At 37.5% G+C, this 21472-nt stretch overlaps 2 protein-coding genes across 11 annotated transcripts in view; one reads left to right on the top strand and one right to left on the bottom strand.

The window, feature by feature from the left end:
- Window positions 1-770: 770 nt before the first annotated feature.
- On the top strand, window positions 771-12277 carry SMNDC1 (survival motor neuron domain containing 1). Of its 4 annotated transcripts, XM_086378974.1 has the most exons (7): window positions 771-933; window positions 2056-2175; window positions 4858-5047; window positions 7171-7313; window positions 7932-8093; window positions 10164-10317; window positions 10766-12277. In XM_086378974.1, the coding sequence occupies exons 3-7, from the start codon at window positions 5045-5047 to the stop codon at window positions 10901-10903; spliced, it is 600 nt and encodes a 199-aa protein (XP_086235100.1). In that variant the 5' UTR covers window positions 771-933; window positions 2056-2175; window positions 4858-5044; the 3' UTR covers window positions 10904-12277. The 4 variants fall into 4 exon arrangements, with proteins under 4 accessions (XP_086235100.1, XP_086235099.1, XP_086235101.1 ...); XM_086378973.1 differs by lacking the exon at window positions 4858-5047; XM_086378975.1 differs by lacking the exons at window positions 4858-5047; window positions 10766-12277 and having other exon boundaries at window positions 8393-10233.
- Window positions 12278-17821: 5544 nt separating this feature from the next.
- MXI1 (MAX interactor 1, dimerization protein) overlaps window positions 17822-21472 on the bottom strand; it is a 92871-nt gene continuing 89220 nt past the window's right edge. For all 7 annotated transcript variants that reach the window (XM_086378965.1, XM_086378967.1, XM_086378968.1 and 4 more), the window contains one exon: window positions 17822-20356. In XM_086378965.1, the coding sequence (XP_086235091.1) occupies window positions 20193-20356 (164 nt within the window). In that variant the 3' untranslated portion in view covers window positions 17822-20192. The remainder of the gene's footprint in view (window positions 20357-21472) is intronic.

The raw sequence follows: 21472 nt of genomic DNA, 5'->3' as shown, positions 1-21472 counted from the left end.
ACGGAAAAGGGGAGGATACACAGCTCTTGCTCCTGGGGAGGTACACAGCCTGTGTAACCGCCCTCGAAAAGTCAAAATCGGTTTTAAATAATCTAATCTACTGTCCAATAGGTTCTGCCACAATCTAATCAGCTTTCTGTTGCCCTTAAGACTTTTACTATTCTATTAATATGAAGCAGTGGTTCTCACACTCGAGCGGACAATGGTATCCCCTAGAAGGCTTACTGAAACAGGCTGCTGCGCCCATCTTCAACGTTTCTGATTCAAAGGTCTGAGGTGTTGAAAGTATGTATTTATAGTGCATTATTTTTGCAATAAATTATAAATTACTGTAAAAAATAAATGCCAGGCAATGCTGATGGTGCTGGGACCAAATTCTGAGAACCAGCCTCTACGATGAATACTGTATTAAACCCGGTTCTTTCCGCCACCCAGCACCCTGAAACCTCAGGATTTGCCCGACTGCGCCCACACCTAAAACAACAAACGGATTCCCCATTCCAAGCCGGAACTAAGATAAGACGAACCTACATCCGGCGCCTGGCGCATCCCAGTACGTCATTTCCTACCTATGAGAACTCCGCCCTTTCCCTTTCCCCTTCCCCCTCCCCCTCTCCGCCGCGGTCCACTTCACGTCCCTGACGTGATTAAGGACCGGAGGCCTAGAGGGCGCTAGGAATCACGTGAATAGAGAGACATCTCGCGAGGATTTTTAACCTCTCGCGAGACTTCACCCGCCTCTTCTATACCTCCTTCCAGTCCCCGGCTTTAGTCCTCCCTAGTTCACTCCCGGTTGAGACTTGAGTTTTTATCCCGGGTTAACTAGTTGTCGACGCGGACTGTTTTGTTGCTGCTGCTGTTGCTGTTGCTGCCACCGCTGGGCTCATTTGCCCACTACCCCTTCCCGTCGCCACTCTCCCAACCCCACACAAGGTAACGCGATGAGGGAGACAGTGAGGCCTCGCTGGGCCTCGACCTCTCACGAGTTGAACCGGAGGCCAGAGGCCGAGGCCGCAGTGGAGACGCCCGGGCGCCGGCCTCCTCTTCCACGCAGAGTTGAGCCCTGAGAGTCCCTGAACGGGGTTGGGCTGGTCGCGGGAGGCATCTTAAGGACGCCCTCGGCCCTTCTGTGCGGAGCCTGTTTGCGGGTGGGGCTCCGGCTACTGGGGCCTCGGCTCCGTTCTTGTTTTCGGTTTCCTTGGAAGCTGTTGGAATTTCGGGGTCTGAAATGGTCGAGCTAGTTGTGGCGGGCTTTGAGGTATAGGGTGACTGAAGGGGAGCAGCCTGGCTTTCACCAACCCTTTTGAAGTCCTTCCAGGTTCCGGGCCGGGATTTGTAACACAGACGAGTCTCGGAAACCCTGTACGTTTGCTAATAAAGCGAAAAACAATTCTCTCCGGTCTTATTTTCAGGAGAAGTACGAGCTGGATTTGGTGAAAGGCCCGTACTTCAGATTGCCTGATTGGAGAGCATCTGTGATGTTTCTTTTACTGCAGAAAAATGCATTGGCAGTATTTAAGTGACTGAAAAGATTTTTGCACTGTGGAGAAGTTTCTAAACACACGTACTATAGCTCTTGTGGAGAAAGTTATTTGTGTAGTTAATCCAAAAGCCATTTATATTTGGCTTTCGAAGTACTTTTTAGCCCTTAAAAATCGGAAGCCTCAACTCTTTCAACAGTTTATTGCCTTCTATTTTATTTTTTGGTGATGATGTAACAGTCCTGTTCCTTGAGCCTAACGCAGTGTCTCTTCCCTGTTAATAGTTTAAAGAAAATTAGAAATTATTCTCCTTTTTCCTCTTATCTCGTTTTCTGTTTCTATATGTAATATATCTTACATGTTTATAATCTTCAGAATACTTGAAGTTTGTGGTTTGGAGCACAGCTTTTCTCTGAACTCAAAGTAAAGGTAGTAGTAATATATTATGCCGCAGTGAGTTATAAGGAGTTGGAAACAAAATCGGTAAGGGTTAATTCAGGCCGACAGGAAAAAGTATTTTTATGTTTTGGTTTTTTGGTTCTGTTTTCATGACTTTACTCTTTATTTTCACCAGATGTCAGAGGATCTAGCAAAGCAGCTGGCAAGCTACAAAGCTCAACTCCAGCAAGTTGAGGCTGCGCTGTCTGGAAATGGAGAAAATGAAGATTTACTAAAATTAAAGAAAGATTTACAAGTAAGTATGGGGCAATACTTAATAGTTTCATTGCTTGAAAAGAGTATTTCTGTGGCTTATAAGTGGTTATTGCCTAGAATCTACGGGTATCCATAATATCTTTGGAGGGAGTGTTTCTCCCCTTCACACCCCTTGTGTGTACATGTGTGCACCCACAGAGGTATACATGGCTTCTAAGAGACGGGTTGCTTCCTCAGTTTGTGTACATCAAAACCATTAATTGAAGCATTGTTCTTTGTTGTGTCACCCTTATATGCTCTTATAATTTTTAAAAGTAAGAGTTAATTTTATAAGTCACTACCACTCTAGAAAAAGAGGTACATATAACTTGACAGTGGATAACATTTCTGTTTTTAAAGACCTGGAAAAGGAATTTTACTTCAAAGGGTAACTAAAATTAAAGGAGGAAAATATAACTTAATCAGATTATATCAGATTCTTTTCAATGCCACAAGATTTCTTTGAAAATGAAATAGAGCACCCATGCCAGAGATCCTGTGTGTGTGTGTGTAAGTGTAACAAAGCTAGCTCTAGTGCCTGTGTTGAAAACACATAAAAATACCTAAAGAGATATTTTTTTCCTGCATAAATGTTACATAATGTTTGAACTTAAGGCTAGGTCTTATATGTAATTATTGACACTTGTTAGCAACTTGAAATTAAACCGAATCTATGTAAAAAGGCGATCTGAATTTAATGTGTTCCTTTTGTCCTGGAAGAGCAGTAAGTATGAAACCAGCTTTTTAAAACTTGCCCTGGGGTTTCAAGACAAACATAAAGCCATAGAAGTAAATATCTGTTATTTCTTACAACACTAGGTTGATTAATAAAACACCATATACAATATTTGTAAATATCCATGGCTTTCATCTAATTCTGAATCTGATTTTTTGGAGAGTTTTAAAAGATGTTTTGATTAGATGACTTATCTTCACTGATTTAAAACAACTCGAATCATCTTCATACTACGTATCGTTTCTCTCTGTTTATATCATCCTCTTGCCAATTAAAATGATCAATATTTTAGGGACAGTAGAACTGCAAACAAACAAAACTTACTTGAAACGGGGTCCAGATTCACAATTCTAAAAGCTTACCTGGGCATAATTTAAATGAGTTGAATATTTTCAGGTTCAATTTCTGGATTTAGGATAGACGTGCATGAAGTTGCAATAGTATGTTATTTAAAAAAAAAAAATACAGAAACCAAGGCTTCTCTTCAGTATGTAGAAGTTAGGCCAGTGGATTTCAGGGAGCTAGTCAGTAAGAAAAAATGTTTTGGGAGCAGTTTCTCCCATCTCAGGCCAACTTTCTGCTTGTCTTAGAGAGCCTGACCTACCCCCATCTCTCTCTCTCTATTTTATTAAAAACCAACTTAAAAGCAGTCCTTTTTCCTTTTGAAGAAAGTAAAACATTGTGCCAGTGTTGTATACTTTGCTTCTTGTATTTAATTGGCAGTAAGAGGGAGGGGTATATGTGGAACTGGTGGAGCGGGGAGTTGGGAGTGAAGACAGCACTATTATGAGTCTTGGTATTTTAGTAGTTCTGGAATACATTTCAGAGTCTGGGCAGAATTGTGTTAGGACATGATCTATAGTGGAAGTACTATAGGGAAGGAGACCATTGTTGTAGGCATTGTAGTAACCAGGTAAATGGCTTACTTAGGGTTCAGTTAATGATGACCTGGAGGTCGTTCTGTAAAATATTCTTTTTTAAATAACCATTTTGAAAAACATTGTCCAATAGAACTTTCTGTGGTGATGGAAATGTTCTATATCTGCTGTGCAATATTATAGCTGCTAGGTACATGGGGCTATTGAATACTTGGAAAAAGACTAGGATGGCTGAAACACTGAATTTTTAATTTTATTTAAGTAACCATATGTGGCTACCTTATCAGATGGCACAGATTTAGAAGTGCACGTTCTAACACTTCAGTTAGCAATAACAGAGAATGTTTTTCCCGACCAATCTTGACCTCAAATTCTTTTCCTCTCATGGAAAACAGTCATTTTGGTTACTAGATATAGTTTTGTTTTTGAACTGAAAACTGCTCAAAGATGGAACACATCGTTTAATATTAGATAAAATTCTGAAAAATATTTTGCTATCTGCTTCCATCTAGTAATTGTTATCTCTACTGATTATAGCTACAGCTTCTATTTTGTCATAGGTTTTTGTTTTTTAAAAAATCCTTTTCCTTCCTTGCTTTCTGGGATATGCCTTGTGCCATTGGTATTTAATTCTACCTTTTATATTTGCTGAAAAGTCTTCTCAGACTGATGACTGAGTTTGTAGTCTCCTTTATTTTTTTGTGTTCCTTTTATGGAATATCCTTATTCTGGTTAAGAATTTGTTTGCAGTTTCATTTATGCAGAATCCTTTTTCTGCATTTTTTCCAGTGACTTTCATTTTGCCAGTAAGGCTTCTATGTTTATCTCTTACCACACTGTCTTTCATATAAAGTTACTCAATAGGCAGCAAATCAGTCTTCTGAAATCCTAATTTGTTTTCTTTTTTCACTTTAAAGAAGTGAGTTTAGTAAAATCCAGACTAGCTAGTTGACTAGCTCCCCAGGCAGTCTGTGATAATCACAAAAATAGTCAATTTATTAGGCTGTTTTGCTGAATAAACTGGTTCTAAAGGAGGCAGGGGTCAAGTCACTTGTCTCATATATTACAGTGGCTCTCTGCATCCCCGAAACGCCTTCCTTCAGTAAGCAGAGTGCTTGAGTGCACCCCCTTTGACCTGCTGATATGTAGATCACAACATCTGATGCTTCCTGGAATTGCCGATAACTGTAACTGCTGCCCATCTGTCAATGAAGGAGCAGTTTCAGAACTCAGACTTGGGGGAGGAAAAGTAATTAATGGTATGTACCTTTAAGAACTCCCTCATACATGAAATCATATTTATAATACTTTGGTCCATATGCACATGTGAATAAAAAAGGACATTTAGAAGGGTCTTCATAATTGTTGGGAGGGGTATGTACAACATGGCAAAGTGAAAAGACAGCTAGGGATAAATGCTCTTGATTTTTAAAAATGTCTTTTCAGTGCAGGGCCCTGGAAATTACAACCACAGCTTTTCAGGACCCTTCTCTTTGGTGAAAATGTATTTTATTATGAAAACATAGTGGAAAGATGTTTTATTCTAAGAGAAGTAGAGTTCTAAATATTGAGATCTAAAAACACAGACTTCATGTTTGTGCATTAGTAGGCCAATGATCCCTAGTTAAGTTGAATTATTTAATGATGGGAATTACGTAGGCTTTTGAGTCAGACTTACTGGATTACATTCCTAGTGCTAAAAGTGGTTAATTAAAAACAAGACTGGATAATTTACTCTCCTTCTTTGTGTAGTACATCATCTATTTATTTGGACATCCCTTGCTTATTTGCAAAGGATTGTCTTAATCAAAAGGTATTTGAATGGCTATTTGGCACCTAATAAAATTTCATGAAAGATATTAATCTACTGAATTTTTAACTTAAATCTGAGTCTTCTAGTATTTTCATTCGTAAAATTTTTTTATTCATAAAACTGATCTTTCTCCAAGGGCTTTAATAATCCTTTTTGTTGTTGTTGTCCTTAAGGCTCAAATGTAAGTTTTTAAGAACTAGTTGGGAAGATTTAAAATCTTAAGGAGAGAAGTAATATTTCACTTGCTTGGCTATTATTAAACCTCAGTGGGAGCCAGGAGAAACTGAATACAGAGTGTAACTTTGCTCATTTTTCTCCCAAAACATACAGTGTGATGTTTAAGGTATTTTGTGTGCAACAGCAAAGGATGAGTCTTCATCAGAGTAAAAATATAGTGGATTGGTAGCAGAATCTATCAGTTTGTTTTTATTAAGTTTTTTAACCAACTCTACCAAACACCTTTGAATGAAGTCAGTAAGTGTAAGCGGAGAAGGCAATGGCACCCCACTCCAGTACTCTTGCTTGGAAAATCCCATGGACGGAGGAGCCTGGCAGGCTGCAGTTCATGGGGTCGCTAAGAGTCGCATACGACTAATCGACCTCACTTTCACTTTTCACTTTCATGCTTTGGAGAAGGAAATGGCAACCCACTCCAGTGTTCTTGCCTGGAGAATCCCAGGGACAGGGGAGCCTGGTGGGCTGCTGTCTCTGGGGTCGCACAGAGTCGGACACGACTGAAGCGACTTAGCAGCAGCAGCAGCAGCAAGTGTAAGTTAGAAAATGTATTTGTCACACAGAAAGGCTTTACCTACCTGTGTGTTATATTTATTTTACTTTTTCCTTTTAGTTGAAGCTGTGCTAATGTATTTAACATTATAGTATTGGGATATTTAAAATCTGACTTGGTAATTTGCTTACCCAGATGGGGTAAGTATTACAATAAATGAATAGAAAAACTACTGGTTTTTTATACATGCCTATAGTATTTTAGTAGAAATACATATGAGCAGGAACATTTTTATTACTAATAATGCTCCGTCAAGTTTTTGGGGGCTTATTTTATTTTTTTTGTAGGGAGAGCATCCCTGTTGGCTAGTCAGTTAATACTACTGCCAAGCAGTGCCCTATAAAAAGTTCATTGGAATTAAATATATGTGACAGTGATAATGAGATAGAAGGGATCTTGAATCTAGTTCAGTGCCTTAGAGTTGACTATTTCTCACCTTTAGAGAGATCTCTTTAGCTAAAATAGGTGCATAAAAATAATGTACAGTGTAAATTCAAGTTCACTATATTTCTGTTAGTATTAGAGGTTAATTAAATTGAAAGGCAACTGGCTAGGTTTAAGTCCCACCACCACTGTATAAAATGTTGTATCTTAGTCTCTACTTGGGATAATCACAGTATCTACATCATAGTATCATTATGAACTGCAAATAAATATGTGTAGAGTAGTTAATGAGTGCTACATGGTATGAGAGCTGTTACCAAAAACTGAAAGAACTTGCTTGTTGAAAGTAGGTGACAATGTGAATTATAAAGATAATGGTTTTTGTTTTTCCTTTTTAGGAGGTTATTGAACTAACCAAAGACCTTCTGTCAACTCAGCCTTCTGAAACTCTGGCAAGTTCAGACAACTTTGCTTCTACTCAGCCCACTCATTCATGGAAAGTAGGAGACAAGTGTATGGCAATCTGGAGTGAAGATGGACAGTAAGTGTAGAAAAAAAACTAACTATAACATGAACTAGTAAAGTACAATGGTAAGGTGATTTTTATTCAGCTTGACCTACTCTATTTTAGTGTTTATATGGCTGATACGACTTACACAACCAATTTGATTCTTGGATGGTTACCATTACTATAGTTTTTAGCTTTAGAGTAAGTTTTAGGGCAGAAGAATGGCTTGGATGCTAGATGAAATAGACATGAAATAGAGGAAAGTGAATGCATTTTCTTTATTTTAATACAGTCTATAAGTTCTTTTTCCCTTGGGTTGAACATTGAGTAATGGTTGGCTCTCTTAGACTTCTGTGAAGCACATATATTGAAATGATTGATATAAGAAGTATATTTTCTCACAGAAATTGACTAAAACACATTGAGTAGATCTGTCAGAGACTTCCCGGGTAATATTTTGATTGGGACTTCCTTCCTAAAAAGCCAGTGGCTAACTCTAGCTGCTTTTTTGTATTATCTTTGCCAAAGGGACATTTGATTGTATTAAGTTTCATTTTAGACACATTTAATAGTTGAATCACTGCAGTATAAGTCTTATAGGCTGAGTATTAAACCTTTACTCACCTGCTTACAGCCATGATATCTTTACAGGTGTTATGAAGCGGAGATTGAGGAGATAGATGAGGAAAACGGCACCGCTGCAATCACTTTTGCTGGCTATGGCAATGCTGAAGTGACTCCACTGTTGAACCTCAAGCCTGTAGAAGAAGGAAGGAAGGCAAAGGAGGACAGTGGCAACAAACCCATGTCAAAGTAAGTGACTTTGACTTTAGCATTTTAAATGTAATCTTCCTCATTTGGGTATTTGAGGTTGTCTGCAGAATCTGTGCAGGCTAGATTAGGATAAGAAAGTTATAATACTGTTTACAATTGTTTTGAAGGTTAGCAGCGTATGGTTAACAGTGTCTGTTAATACGTATACCTAGGTAAAGTGAAGACATTTTGGGGTTCCTGCTTAGGCATTTAATACATATTTATTAAGAGGATATCTTAAGATTAAGAGTAAAATTAAGAGTATGTCTCAATAAACCAGGTTCTGGGTTCCACCACAGCAAAGAAGACCAAAACAGGCCTTGTCCTAACTGCGTTTACAATCTGAAGAATAGACACATAATGAAAGAAGAACTTTAGTGTATAAGTAATGGAGGAAACACAACAGATACTTTTAGAGAACAAAGAAAAGGTAACAAGCTGCATTTTTGTCATGAGGGCAAATTTCTTAGAGGAAATGACATGTAAACTGAGATTTGAAAAGGACAGATGTGGGCCAGTTAATGAACTAGAAGGTATGATCTTGAGCAAGCTGCTTACCTTCTGATTCCTCATCTATAAATCAGGGATAGTAGTATCTCTGTTATGGGGTTGTAAGGATTCATTCATAGCTTGAGTAAAACTTATGGCACAGTTCTTGACACATAGGCTTTCCCGGTGGCTCAGTGATAAAGACCCCCTTGCCAGTGCAGGAGATGTGGGTTCGATCCCTGGGTTAGGAAGATCCCCTGGAGAAGGAAATGGCCACCCACTCCAGTATTCTTGGGGAAATTCCATGGACAAAGGAGCCTGGCGGGCTGTAGTTCGTGGGGTTGCAAAGAATCAGACATGACTTAACAAGTAAGTTAAACAAGAAGTAAGATTTACATTTAAAACCAAAAAATGGGGAGGAACATAGAAGTAACAGAAAGAAATCCTTTCGTTAAAAACTTGGGGCTTGAGGGTGGGTAGCTTAACAAGAGAAAGAGATTAGAAAGGTAGAGGCCAGATCATAAAGAGCTAGAAAGCACTAATGTATTTCAAGTGGAGAGGATTTGATATGTTCATATTTGAACTTTTGAGTGATTACTGGCAGCAGAGAGAAAGCAGCTACTGCTATCATCCAGGTATAAGATGATGGTGACCTGAACCAAGGGAGTAGCAGTAAGGATGGAGCTGTGTATGGTTTGAGAGTTCTTTATGAGATGGAATTAACAGTTTTCAGTTAACTTCTGCATTTATGCAGAAGTTTGCCGTCTTTTGATTTGTCTACTTGTTTTCAGAACTTAATTTGCTACATAAATATATTTGAATATGGGAAAATATATCATCTATTAACAACATTTGATTTAAGCATCCCAATAAGAAAAGTAGATTGTAGAACAACATGATATTTCTGTTTTTAGTCTTAGACATTGTGTAAAAACCATACTTCATGGAAGTGATTATATGATACAGAGAAGTCTGAATCATATTACCTCATTTTGAATACCTCTGTATTCATTCCTTTGGTGATAAGTGTTAACTTAGCAGGAATTACTGAGAGAACTTTTAGGCTCTGATTGGAAAACCCTAGTTGTTTTTGTTTTAAGAATTGCTAGCTATGATTTCCCTTTGTGCTGCTGAGCTCTTCCAATCTAGATGAAATAGTTTTGTCTGCAATGAATCTTTGCATTTTCCAAATGCAGCATATCATACTTGCTAACTGCCCATTTAAAATTTGATAAAGGTTTAGTTAGCTTTACATGTTGAAACTCATCTTTTTCTTGAAACAAAACTTGTAAAAGCTATGTAAATGACAAATTAAAAGTCAGTTGAAATATTGGATTTAAATGGGTAATAGATTACTACAGTTGTGTTTAAAAGCTTCCACGGATACTGTATATTCCAAATAACATTTATTTATTACTAGTCCTGAGTGATTGGCATTGACGTTAGTGCTTTTATTTATGGAGGGAAAAGTGTGTAAACTTATTCGATTTTGGGGTTTCTTTGGCGGGAGAGTGGTTGCACTGAAGTCATCTTTTAGTTGAGGTCATTTTGAATTGACATTTACCTGTTCTGTCCACACAGAAAAGAAATGATTGCACAGCAGCGTGAATATAAAAAGAAGAAAGCTTTGAAAAAAGCACAGAGAATAAAAGAACTTGAACAAGAAAGAGAGGACCAGAAGGTAAAATGGCAACAGTTCAACAACAGAGCCTATTCTAAAAACAAAAAGGGCCAGGTTAGTAAATCCTTTCATCACACATACTTTGTAAATTTGCAGAGCATGGCTGTCGTTAAAATAACTTTAAAATGAAGAAGGACGTTCGATGAGATTTAAAAAAATACAACTGGATCTTGAATTCAGAATCCTCTTTAATCTTCTTTTTGACTTACTGAATATAAAATATCCCCATTAGGCACTGTCTCTGCAGTGGAAGCACTGTGAATGAATTTATATTAGGAATTATAAAAGATCTAGGTTATTTTCTTTTATAAACTAAAATTTGAAAACCTGTGTGCTATCTTACATACCACTTAGAGTGTATTGAACCTTACTTATGTTGGGTATCACTGGAGGATTTTTTGATCACTCAAGTTTTCTTGATGTACTTTTCCTTAAAGGCGTATTTTGAAATTTTAGTTTTTTCCAAAACCAATAAAGAATTCTTTTTTTTTCCTCTCTCTAGGTAAAGAGGAGTATTTTTGCTTCACCCGAGAGTGTAACTGGCAAAGTTGGAGTAGGAACTTGTGGAATTGCTGATAAACCTATGACACAGTATCAAGATACCTCTAAATACAATGTTAGGCATTTGATGCCTCAATAATCAGAAAAACTGTTGGATTTCATCTCTGCAGGGCTTTACATTTACCTTTTTATCCTTATATTTTTCTAAAGGTAAATTATTTGTTAGATGAGTAAAGAAAATACCATTGTTGTCATTGTTTGACTTCAATAGAATGAAACTTGAAATTGCAATTAATAACTGCTACTCATTTAAACTTTTTTTTCATTACTACTACCAGTTTCCTCAAAGTTTATTGGATAAAGCAACTTTTCTAGATAAATGCTGCATAAATACAGCACTTAAATGAATTATTCATCTTCCTAGTATCAGATACCCACTTAATGGATGGTAAATACTTTTTGTAAAGTTCTAACTGGGAATTTTCAGATGCTTTGAACTTGCCACATACTCTAGCAATTCCCTGGAACATCAAGACAAAATACCAATGTTCCAAAAAAGAATTTCTCTTCATTGTTTTTCTTATCTTCAGCTTAAATTTAGCTGTTGTCCAATTAACCTAAAACTAGGTTAATTGGTAAATGGCAAAGTTTTCTTTTCTGAGGTTTTTCTCAATAACTTGCTTCCTAAGCCTATTAGGCCATCTCTAAAATTGATCCAGCTCTTTATTCTTTTCATTGAATTTTAGTTTTATGTAAGAAACCATGTTTAGGACCAGCTACCTTTTCTAATGTTCTTTTTTTTTTTTTGTACATTTGCTTTCCTCCTGTGTTTTCACTTACAGTAGTGGTGACATTTTTTGGATGTGTAATGTTTATATGAGAAAACAAAAAGCTGATGTATAGCCCTGTATACAATGTAGATACTATTTTTGTAAAAAAACCAAGGCTAAATTAATGAACAAGAGTACTGAATATTTCATCATTAAAAATTTACTGTATTTCTTGTGCATTAATCTGACCATAATTTCCCTGTATATTATGTTCATGTAGCTGAGTTTATAATTTTTGTTAACTAGATCAGTCAGCATTTGTTGGTAAGTGAACTTCACAATTATCCTGAGTTGAGTTTAAGCCAAATATATGCATAGGAAAGGGTCCTCCTATTAGTGGAAGAAGATGATTTTTAAGATGTGTGTTAATTTCAGTTTTTGTATGTTTAACTTTTATTAAATAAAGTGTTTTTAAAATCTCCAGGGTGTGTTAACCGATAGGTAAAGTCTTAGCTGCCAGCATTGATACAGTGATTAAGCATACATCATTTCCACAGAAAAGAATATTGAGTAAGTAATAAAGGTTTTGGTAAATCTTTATGTACTCCTTATATTGGACATAAGAAATTGGATCCTAAAGGACAAACTAGTTTTCTTTTTATTTTAAGGGCTGTGTTTAATAGAGATGTTTGTAAATTTTTGGTAGAAGGAGAAAATAAAATTTTTTATTTCGTGAATTTTAATTTTTTGGTAGACCTGTGCCACCTTTGGCCCTGTGGGCCTTCCTTTTACAAATAGGCATATGGCAGGAAAACAAGAGCTCTTGTGTCAGAGATCTAGATGTGACCCTTTGAGAAATCCTATTTGCAGGATGATGATAGTATCTCTGGACTAAACTTAAAAATTAGGAATCCTGGGGAGACCTGTCTCATAAGTTGAGAAATGCTTAGTGAGAAGCATGATACCAATAGTATTTTACAAATGCAGGTGGTTAACCTCTCAGTTTTCTAAAATCAAATATGATGCTTGGTCTTATGAAGTGTTGTTATAAAATTTAATGCAGAGTTTCCCTGCTTGTCAAGAAAGGGGACTTGAACCTTTGAAACTGATGGACTGAACCATACTTAATGGCCCCCTTGTGGCTATGGTTGCATTTGTCTTCTCAGAACTTAACATTTGACTTTGCATTTGACTTTGTTATTGACTGTTTGAAGGGAAGGACAGTCTTAAAACCTGCCCCCCAAAAAAACAATTTTAAATTTTAGTTGTGGCAATTTTCTGCAAACCAAAATGAAATACATCCGTTTAATGTAACAACTCATTTTTAAAAATGCTTGTTTTTTTCACAGTGAAGGGTGTGCATATGTGTGTGGCTTTCCATTGCAGTGCAGTTTTAATGCTGTGTCTGCCTTTAAAATAGCAAGGGAAAACTTAAGTGACAAAGGAAATTCATAGTTTTTAAGTTGTGTGATGTCTGTAGATTGTGATTATATAAGGTGAAAAATACCACTTACAAATTAAGCCAAGTATTTTTAAAGCTTTGATTTGAATTTTTGCTTCAACTTGGTATTAACTGAAATACAAAAGAAGGAAGAAAATCTATTAAAACCAATAAGGTTTTGTATTTGTTAAAATACTTAAGAGTTCAATAAACATGCACTGGATTGTATTAAGTATTTGTATTATACTGTGAAACCACCAAGTAGTATAAATGATAATTTACAAGTTCAGTAGTAAATGTAAACATTCTTTATATCTAGGATTTTTGAGTTGCAAGTTAAACTGAATTTTTACTGCAGTGGAGAGGAAGAGCATAGCAGGTAAAATAACAGGTAATACCATAGTTTAAACAAAACCAAAGTTACTGAATCCCCTTATACTATGATCTTTTTTTTTTTTAAGCATATCTATATAAATGTACTCTTAAGAAACATCTCAAGAGGTTTGGAAACCATTATTGACTTTCTGTGAATTTGTTTTGGCCTAGCCAGAGTAAGTATAAAAAAAAAATGAACACAGATAAAGGTGTTGGGTTTCTGTGAGGGTCTTCACTTACCTTTCAGATTACGTATAAAGTTGGGGCAAATGCAATTGCAGTTTTGGACCTTGAATTTTAAGTCATAACTAGGGTGAAAGTGAACTAGCTCAGTTGTGTCCGACTCTTTGCGACCCCTCTAGACCATAGCCTACCAGGCTCCTCTGTCCATGGGATTTTCCAGGCAAGGATACTGGAGTAGGTTGCCATTTCCTTGGGTCAAACACATCTTTATTAATCAAAATAGGAACAATTACAATGAACACATTTTTGCCAACGAGAAATAAGTTTATTCTTAGCATAAAAATCCAAGCCTTGGCATTTAACGAGTTCTTGGAAAGTATTTTCTGCCTCCTGCTGGTCATGGGAGTGTATTCCCTGCAAAAAAAATCATCAGGATTCTCAAAGTGGTATCTGGTTGGCCAGAGGTCAGGTGAATAAGGAGGCTGAGGCAAAACTTCATAACCCAATTCATTCAGCTTTTGAAGTGGTTGTGCAACTTGGCAGTTATTAAGCAGTTACTGGCTGTTGACCAATGCTAGCTGTAGGAGTTGCAGTTTTTGGTGCATCACGTCAATTTGCTGAGCATACTTCTCAAATGTAATGGTTTCGCCAAGATTCAGAAAGCTGTAGTGCATCAGACTGGCAGCAGACCACCAAACAGTGACCATGACCTTTTTTGGGTGCAGGTTTGGCTCTGAGAGCTGCTTTGGAGGTTCTTAGTCCAACCACTGAGCTGGTCATCACTGGTTATCATATAAAATCCACTTTTCATCATGTCACAATCTTGAGAAATGGTTTGTTGTTGCATAGAATAAGAGAAGGCAATACTTCAAAACAGTAGTTTTTGATTTTGTGGGCAGTGCATGAGGCACCCATTTACCGAGCTTTCCCACCTTTCCAATTTGCTTCAAATGCTGAATGACCATAGGGATGGTCGACATGGAGTTCCTTGGCAATTTCTCATGTACTTGTAAGAGAATCAGTTTCAGTGATGGCTCTCAGTTGGTCTTTGTCAACTTCTGATGTGCACTTCTCATCTTCAAGGCTCTTTCTTCCTTTGCAAAACTTCTTAAACAAACCATCATTGCACTGTAGGTTCATTAGAAGTTCCTGGGCCAGATGTGCTGTTGTGAGTTGTCTCTTTTGCTTTACAACCCATTTTGAACTCAAATAAGAAAATCGCTTAAATTGCTTTTTGTCTTAGTATTATTTCCATAGTCTAAAATATAAAATAAACAGCAAGTAATGAGTCACTAGCAAAAAAACAAAAGCATGAAATGCACACTAAAATGATTAAGAATGTATTCCAATGTCAAACAAAAAAGGTAAACAAGGCAGAATCGCAATTACTTCTGCACCAACCTAAGTTTCTTTGTGTGTGCCTTGAGCAGGGAAAAGCAGATCCGAGAAGAATGCTGGGCTTCTGGTAGTTGACAGCTGAACTTGACCAAATTTTGGATACTTAAGTCATCTTTTAGTTGCTGGGGCAAACAAAAAAACCTGTCAGTTTATTTCCACCAAGCACTTGACCGGTTCATTTTTACAGAACCAGTACACGCTTGTTACTGGAATTATTAAAATTGTAGTTTGTTTCCCCAGTTAAAGAGCACAGCTAAAGAAGCCATGGTTATGCTCATTAGAAGAAAAGGGTTTTTTTTTTAATGTTTGAAGAGCTACTTTCTCAACTTGAGGCCCTAAAATCATGATTATTATTTTGCTGGCTCATGACTTTCCTTTTTTTGGTGGAACTGATGTGCATTTGTTTTTTCCCCCTTTTAAGCCCTGTAACTCACTTTAGCAAGATGCAGTGAATTTCTGACCACAGAAACAATTCAGGCTTGGAGGAAACACTTGACTTGGGAGCAAACACTTGACTTTGGAAAACTAGTGTTGAAGTCTGAGATCCGCAGCTAGGCTAGTCTTTAATAGATGGTAATTGTCCAGTTGTCCAGTTGTTCATTGCCCAAAAGTGTGCGAGAAGGAGGAGTAAGTATCCGTTTGGTTCTTTTGCCCAGTTTTTCCCTCCAAGAGCACTGTCAAGTTTAGTTGACCTAGCTTTCAGAGTGAGTGTGATGAAGCTGCTAATTTAGAAAAAATTGACTTCTTAAATTTGTATTAATGTTAGAGGTATTTTATGGCTTTTGTGTTTTTACAGTGCTATTCTGTGCTCTAGTGTGAAAATCTAGAATATACCAATTATTGTCCTACTGGTAAAGACTTTTAAAAGCATCTTCCATAGCTAAGAGCTTGAGAAAATAGAAAATTCCAAAATTATAGGAAGTTGGCAGAACTTTAAAAGAGCTTCATTTTCATTTTAAGTCATTTCCCTTAATAATTGATTACTGTATGAAAAGGTAAAGGGGTTCCCAGGTGGCACTAGTGGTAAAGAATCCGCCTGCCAGTGCAGGAGACGAAAGAGACTCCGGCTCAACACCCTGGGTCAGATTATCTGGAGGACATGGCAACATGCTCCAGCATTCTTGCCTGGAAAATTCCATGGGCAGAGGAGCCTGGCAGGCTACAGTCCATGAGCCTGCAGACAGTCGGACACAACTGGCTTACTGAGCACAAAGGTAAAACAGAAGGAAGAACTGAAGCTGCCAACCAGTATTCTGTTTTGATCTACACTTATTTAAAAGAATCAGATGGTATTCCATAAGAAAACTAGTTTCCTGTTAGATCTAGTACATAGGGCAATAAGATTCTTTTTCATGGTGAGGCCAGCACTAAAATATTAACTGGGGCACTCAATTTATTATGCAGCAGTTACTATCAGTGTATAACATACTCAAACGCAGGTCCTTTTTTTTTTTAGGAAGACCAGGTAATCACTAAAACCAATAACATGACTCTTACAAAGCCTTTATTTAAAAATTTCTATGGGATGTCAAAATTTACGTCTTAAAATGTATAACCTGCCACAGAATTGTGAAAATGAACCATTTTATTAATAGTCTTTTTTGGGAAGACCCAGAGTCAGAATAACTAAAGTTCAGGATTCAAGATGAAGAGAATATCTTCCCTGGTAGCTCAGAGGTTAAAGCATCTGCCTCCAATGCGGGAGACCTGGGTTCAATCCCTGAGTCGGGAAGATCCCCTGGAGAAGGAAATGGTAACCCACTCCAGTATTCTTGCCTGGAAAATCCCATGGATGGAGAAGCCTGGTAGGCTACAAGCCCCTAGATTATGGGGGTAGGGTTGAATTACCTATATCAGTTTTAATCCTTAACAGTCTTTCAAAGTAGAGGTAGTATTTTTAACAACTTTTTCAGGAGGAAACAGTCTCCATGAAGTAATTTAGTAACTTGCCCAGCATCCTTAGCAAATGTTAGAACTGTTATTTAAATGTAGCCAAAATCCTTGTTGTTTTATGCAATTTTTGGAATGGGCTATGGAATATTTCGAGGTGGAAGGATAATAGGAAAAGGACTAAGTGGAAGAAAACAAACCCTCGAAAAAACCTTTACCAAGAGGGTAGACAGTTGGTAAACCTTTACCTAGAGGGTAAACAGTTCTCAAGAGAAATGACCCAGGAAACTGTCCGTGTGGCCTTAGGTGTAGAAGCTTTGCCTCAGTAATTCTCACTGCCTTTTAAAATCCCTTCATAGTACTAAAAGCTGTTGTTTCCCGGGTGGCACGAGTGGTAAAGAATCCACCTGAAAATGTGGGAGACGCAAGAGAAATGGGTTCGATCCCTGGGTCAGGAAGATCCCCTGGAGGAGGAAATGGCAACCTACTCCAGTATTCTTGCCTGGGAAATCCCATGGACAGAGGAGCCTAGCAGGCAACAATCCTTAGGGTTGCAGAGAGTCAGCCATGAGTGAGTGAGTGAGCACACATCATAGCACACAGATCTATTATATAGGGGGCAGTGTTAACTCAGGTTAGTGAGGATTAAGTGGGACCCTCCAGACTGGTTTTCAATTTGAATAATAGTATATAGCCTAAGGGATTCCCTAAAAAGTTATTTGGAGAACAGATAATGATAAATGGCTTTGTGTCCTGCCTGAAGAAATTAAAATTTGGTACATTAAACCATCTGCAGTTAGGTTATATGGAATTATCAGTCAAGAAGGCACCTGTTCTAAAGCTATAGAACAGGAAATGGCAATGATTTTAAACTGCCATTAATTCTGACCACTGAAGTAGTATCAACATGGACACTGAAAGAGATTTGCCTCTCAAGGTGTGGATGTTCATTCGTATTTTTTCCTTCATAGAGAAGGGTGGTACAAAAAGCACTCGGGTATTCTTCATTCACAATTTTTATTTCTTGTGGTTAACTTTTTGTATCTTCAAAGTCAGTTTGTCTTTTAAAAAATTAATACTTATTCATCATACAATCCATCCCCTTCCCCCAAAGGAAACAAATTCAGGGAAGGAGTAGTTTAGGGGGCAGTTGAAATAGGTCCTATAGGTTTGTGACAAAGGCTTCCCAGCCCACCATCTTTACATATACAGCAAAATGGCAGCACCTCAAGTTCACCTAAATGAAGTCCCAAATTCCAGCCCTAGGCAAGTGATTCAAGTGAATGCCATGGGAATAACAAAACAGAAACTCTGTCACTGGCTTCCATTTACTTTCCATGGTAGTTAGCAGAGTCTTCAAACTGTCTCCCTTGGGAAAGTCAAAAGCAAGCATATAGAGGAATATTTTGACTTGGCCAGGAGTAATTATAAATGAAACCAGAAATAATTTACCTGGGCCACAGAAACAAATTTCTTTTACCATGTTTTGCATTAAGTCCCCAGCACCTGAAGTAGCAAGTTCTAATAAGGGGCTTCTAAAGGCATGCAGTTTTTCACACATCTACTTCAAAGAATTTCTTTCACTCAGACATACCACAATCAAGGATAAAATATTTCTGGAGGCACGGGAAGAGCACAAGAACAAGTAAGTATATGATGAGGCCTTGTGTATGACCAAGATGGTTCACTTCATATATAGAAGCAGTGAGAGCTGTTAAAAGTGCTACTTACAAAGGATAGTTTAACATACACACAACTCAACTGCACTGCTAAATATGGTTGTCTTTATTTTCTTTTTCCTTGCCCAGCCCTATCTAAACAAAATAAAACTACAGGACTGAAATTAACCCATTAAAATCAGCAATAAGTTACGAAAATCATAAAGCTTTTTTTTTCCTTTTTTAAGTAATTAAGGGTAGTTAAATTATTTAAAGTATACAAAGTCCAAAGAGTCAGGATAAGGTCTCCAAGGCTTCCCAGGATAAGGGGGAGGGCTGGGGAGAACCTTGGAGCTTGAAAGACAAAGGGAACACATGACATCAAAGTGCAGGCTAGAAATTTCACTTAAAATAACATTTCTGAAAATATTGACAAGAGCAACAATAGCACCTGCACAATGGGGCTGTGAGGAAGGAGAGAGACTGCCTGTAGGAAACGGAAGCAGATCTTTACATTAAAATGAGACAAGTGCCAAACTTAACTATGTTAACTATGATAGTGTGTCTACTATAGATATCAGATGGTTAAGAGATGATAAAAGGTAATGATTCTAAAAGAAAACAAAAACAGCACTGACCTTTCTTCTACTTAGCCCAGACCTCATTCATTTTGTGCACTATAAAGAGTGAGGTGTGAGGTGTTTTTATCATTATCAAATGCTGCATCAAAATAGATGATTTTTTTCCCATGTGTTTTACACTATAAAAGACGTCTATGTTTTTTATGGACAAGCTTTAAAAAGATGTCATTTTGGTTTTCAACACATACAAACAGTTATCAAAATCTGAAATAAAAATGCTGCCGTGGCTCAGACCTTGGCCTGCTAATCTGCGTGTACAACTCTTCTGGCCCACGCAGACATGGAGGCACGTGGAGCTTTTTCCTTCTGGCCCCTCAATCCAAAATCAGGCCCTGCGTGGTAGACGCTGTCACGCACAGGGACTTCCCCAAGGGCCTAAGGGCGGCTGACTGTAGAGCTGGCGATTGGCTGCCCTAGTGCTAACAATGCAGGATAAGGTTAGCTTGCTTAGCATGGAATCCAACAGAAAGCTGAGCTGCATGATGATCCCTTTCAAAAGGCTTCATGGGAGTCTCTCCTTTTGCAGAGCATGAAATGAGCTTTTTTTTTTTTTCCTTTTTATAAAGAATTGATCATCCACAGGCTTCATGATAAGCTGTCCTAGGCTGTTTTAATAGCTTTTTAGCTATCCAAGATTAATGCCTGATTATCTTGTCTTTACTATAGGTTTGATTCTTGTTTGTTGTTAGGACCAAAGAGCTCAGGAAGGGTTCATAATCCCATCCTTAAATGTGTCTACTCAATCAATATGATAGGAGCAAACTAGAAAAAGAGGATGTAATCTCCAGTGTCCTCTTTCAAATCAACTAAATCAAATTGAGAAAATTTCACACACATTTTCTGCTGCCATTAGAAACTATGATTTTCAAATATGAATATTTGTTCTGCAGGGGAGGCTCTGCCCCACTTTTTGCTAAGTATTTGCTTAAATAGAGGTCTCTTGACTCTTGTTCAAGTATAGTTTTGCTTAGCTTTAAAGAGGAGACTGCATCATGAACCCAATTTAAGAGATTGTTTGGATTGAATTGGCCCAGTGAATACTTTGCCCTGCACTGTCATGTCATGCTGGGTTCTAGGAAGTGAACGAAAGTTTGACACTGGCACTGGAGTAACCCTCGTCACTCCCAATACTCTGCAGGCTGCTGTGGTCATCAATGTCACTGATGCTGGTGGTACTGATATTGTCCACTTCTCCATGGGAGAACTCTGTGCTTTCAACATCCACTTCAATCTCCTCTGCCAAAGGGAAAAAAGGAGGAACATTAGTACATGTGCACTTGCAAGAACTAACAAGGCATGAGGAAAAGTAATTACTTTTTGTAGTATAAAGGAATTATTATACAAACTGTTATCAGCGATCTCTTAAGAACAGAAGGAACCGAAGATGAGAAACGGATATATTTGCAAAGAAATGTCTGGTATACAGTGGTGGTCTCAATTTATGCAGCAAGTTTACTAAAGCTTTTGACGCCAGTCTGTCTAGACCTCCCACCAAAAGCACTTGACCTATTTGGGAATTAAGTGTTTAATATTAAAAGATCCCAATCCTGAGTGGTTTAACATCTGTTTTGCCTTAAACTAGAAACTAATTCTCAGTGATGTTTAAGCAGAACTCCCTTCATGGGGGTTGGTGGGGAGGGGGAGAATAAACAATATAGATGAACTAGAATATGTTTCCATCCAGGCCTTTGGTGGCATAGTTCTGTAGACTTCCAGGATTCATCATAAAGATCTCTTGACTATTCAGTAACCATAATAAGCCCATGATTAAAAAGTGCAAAGAGAACACAGATTTGTCTTCAAATTAATTTTCTTTCATCAAATAAAGCTTGAAATGAGGGCGTGAGGCTTAAGAGTCTCTGGATTATAGTCAGATCTATAGTAAAGATTATAGTAAAAGCATTTTACTTTAAATACTGGTGCTGATTAACTTTACTTCAAAAACAAAACATGGTAAAATCTAAATACATATGTGACCCAGCTATTTATATATACATACTGTATTTTAATTGTTAAATACTACATGTGCAATCAGCAATAATACATAAAAAGCAATTTTTTTTTTTTTTTAACGGAGCTGAAAGACTGTTTTCTCCCTTCAATTCTCTTAAATTCAAAAGCCTGATGTTTCACATTGGGCCTGATTTTAACGGTTCATACTGATCACAGTTGCTTTAGAAAAGTGGATTCTAGCTGAGCACAAGAAGACAGAGCAAGTTATTTTGAAGAATATAATTTTCAAGACGGCTTACTGCTTCAAAAAGTTTTCGCAGTCTTTTTAAAATGCACTCAGTTATCGAAACAAACTGTACAAATAATACTATGAATGCATAACTATTTTCTTCATATCCA

Source organism: Bos grunniens, chromosome 26, assembly GCF_055505025.1.
Source record: "Bos grunniens cultivar Pamir isolate PY7600 chromosome 26, Bosgru_T2T1.0, whole genome shotgun sequence".
Classification (NCBI taxonomy): Eukaryota; Metazoa; Chordata; class Mammalia; order Artiodactyla; family Bovidae; genus Bos; species Bos grunniens.
Note: the sequence above shows the minus strand (reverse complement) of the source record. Positions and strands in the feature narration are given on the sequence as shown.

What these genes read in the sequence shown, in the direction of transcription:
- SMNDC1 (XM_086378973.1), top strand. Translation starts at nt 2,056, where the DNA reads ATGTCAGAGGATCTAGCAAAGCAGCTGGCAAGCTACAAAGCTCAACTC. An exon ending in AATTAAAGAAAGATTTACAA is followed by an intron (nt 2,176 to 7,170) that starts GTAAGTATGGGG and finishes TTTCCTTTTTAG; the next exon opens with GAGGTTATTGAACTAACCAA. An exon ending in ATCTGGAGTGAAGATGGACA is followed by an intron (nt 7,314 to 7,931) that starts GTAAGTGTAGAA and finishes ATATCTTTACAG; the next exon opens with GTGTTATGAAGCGGAGATTG.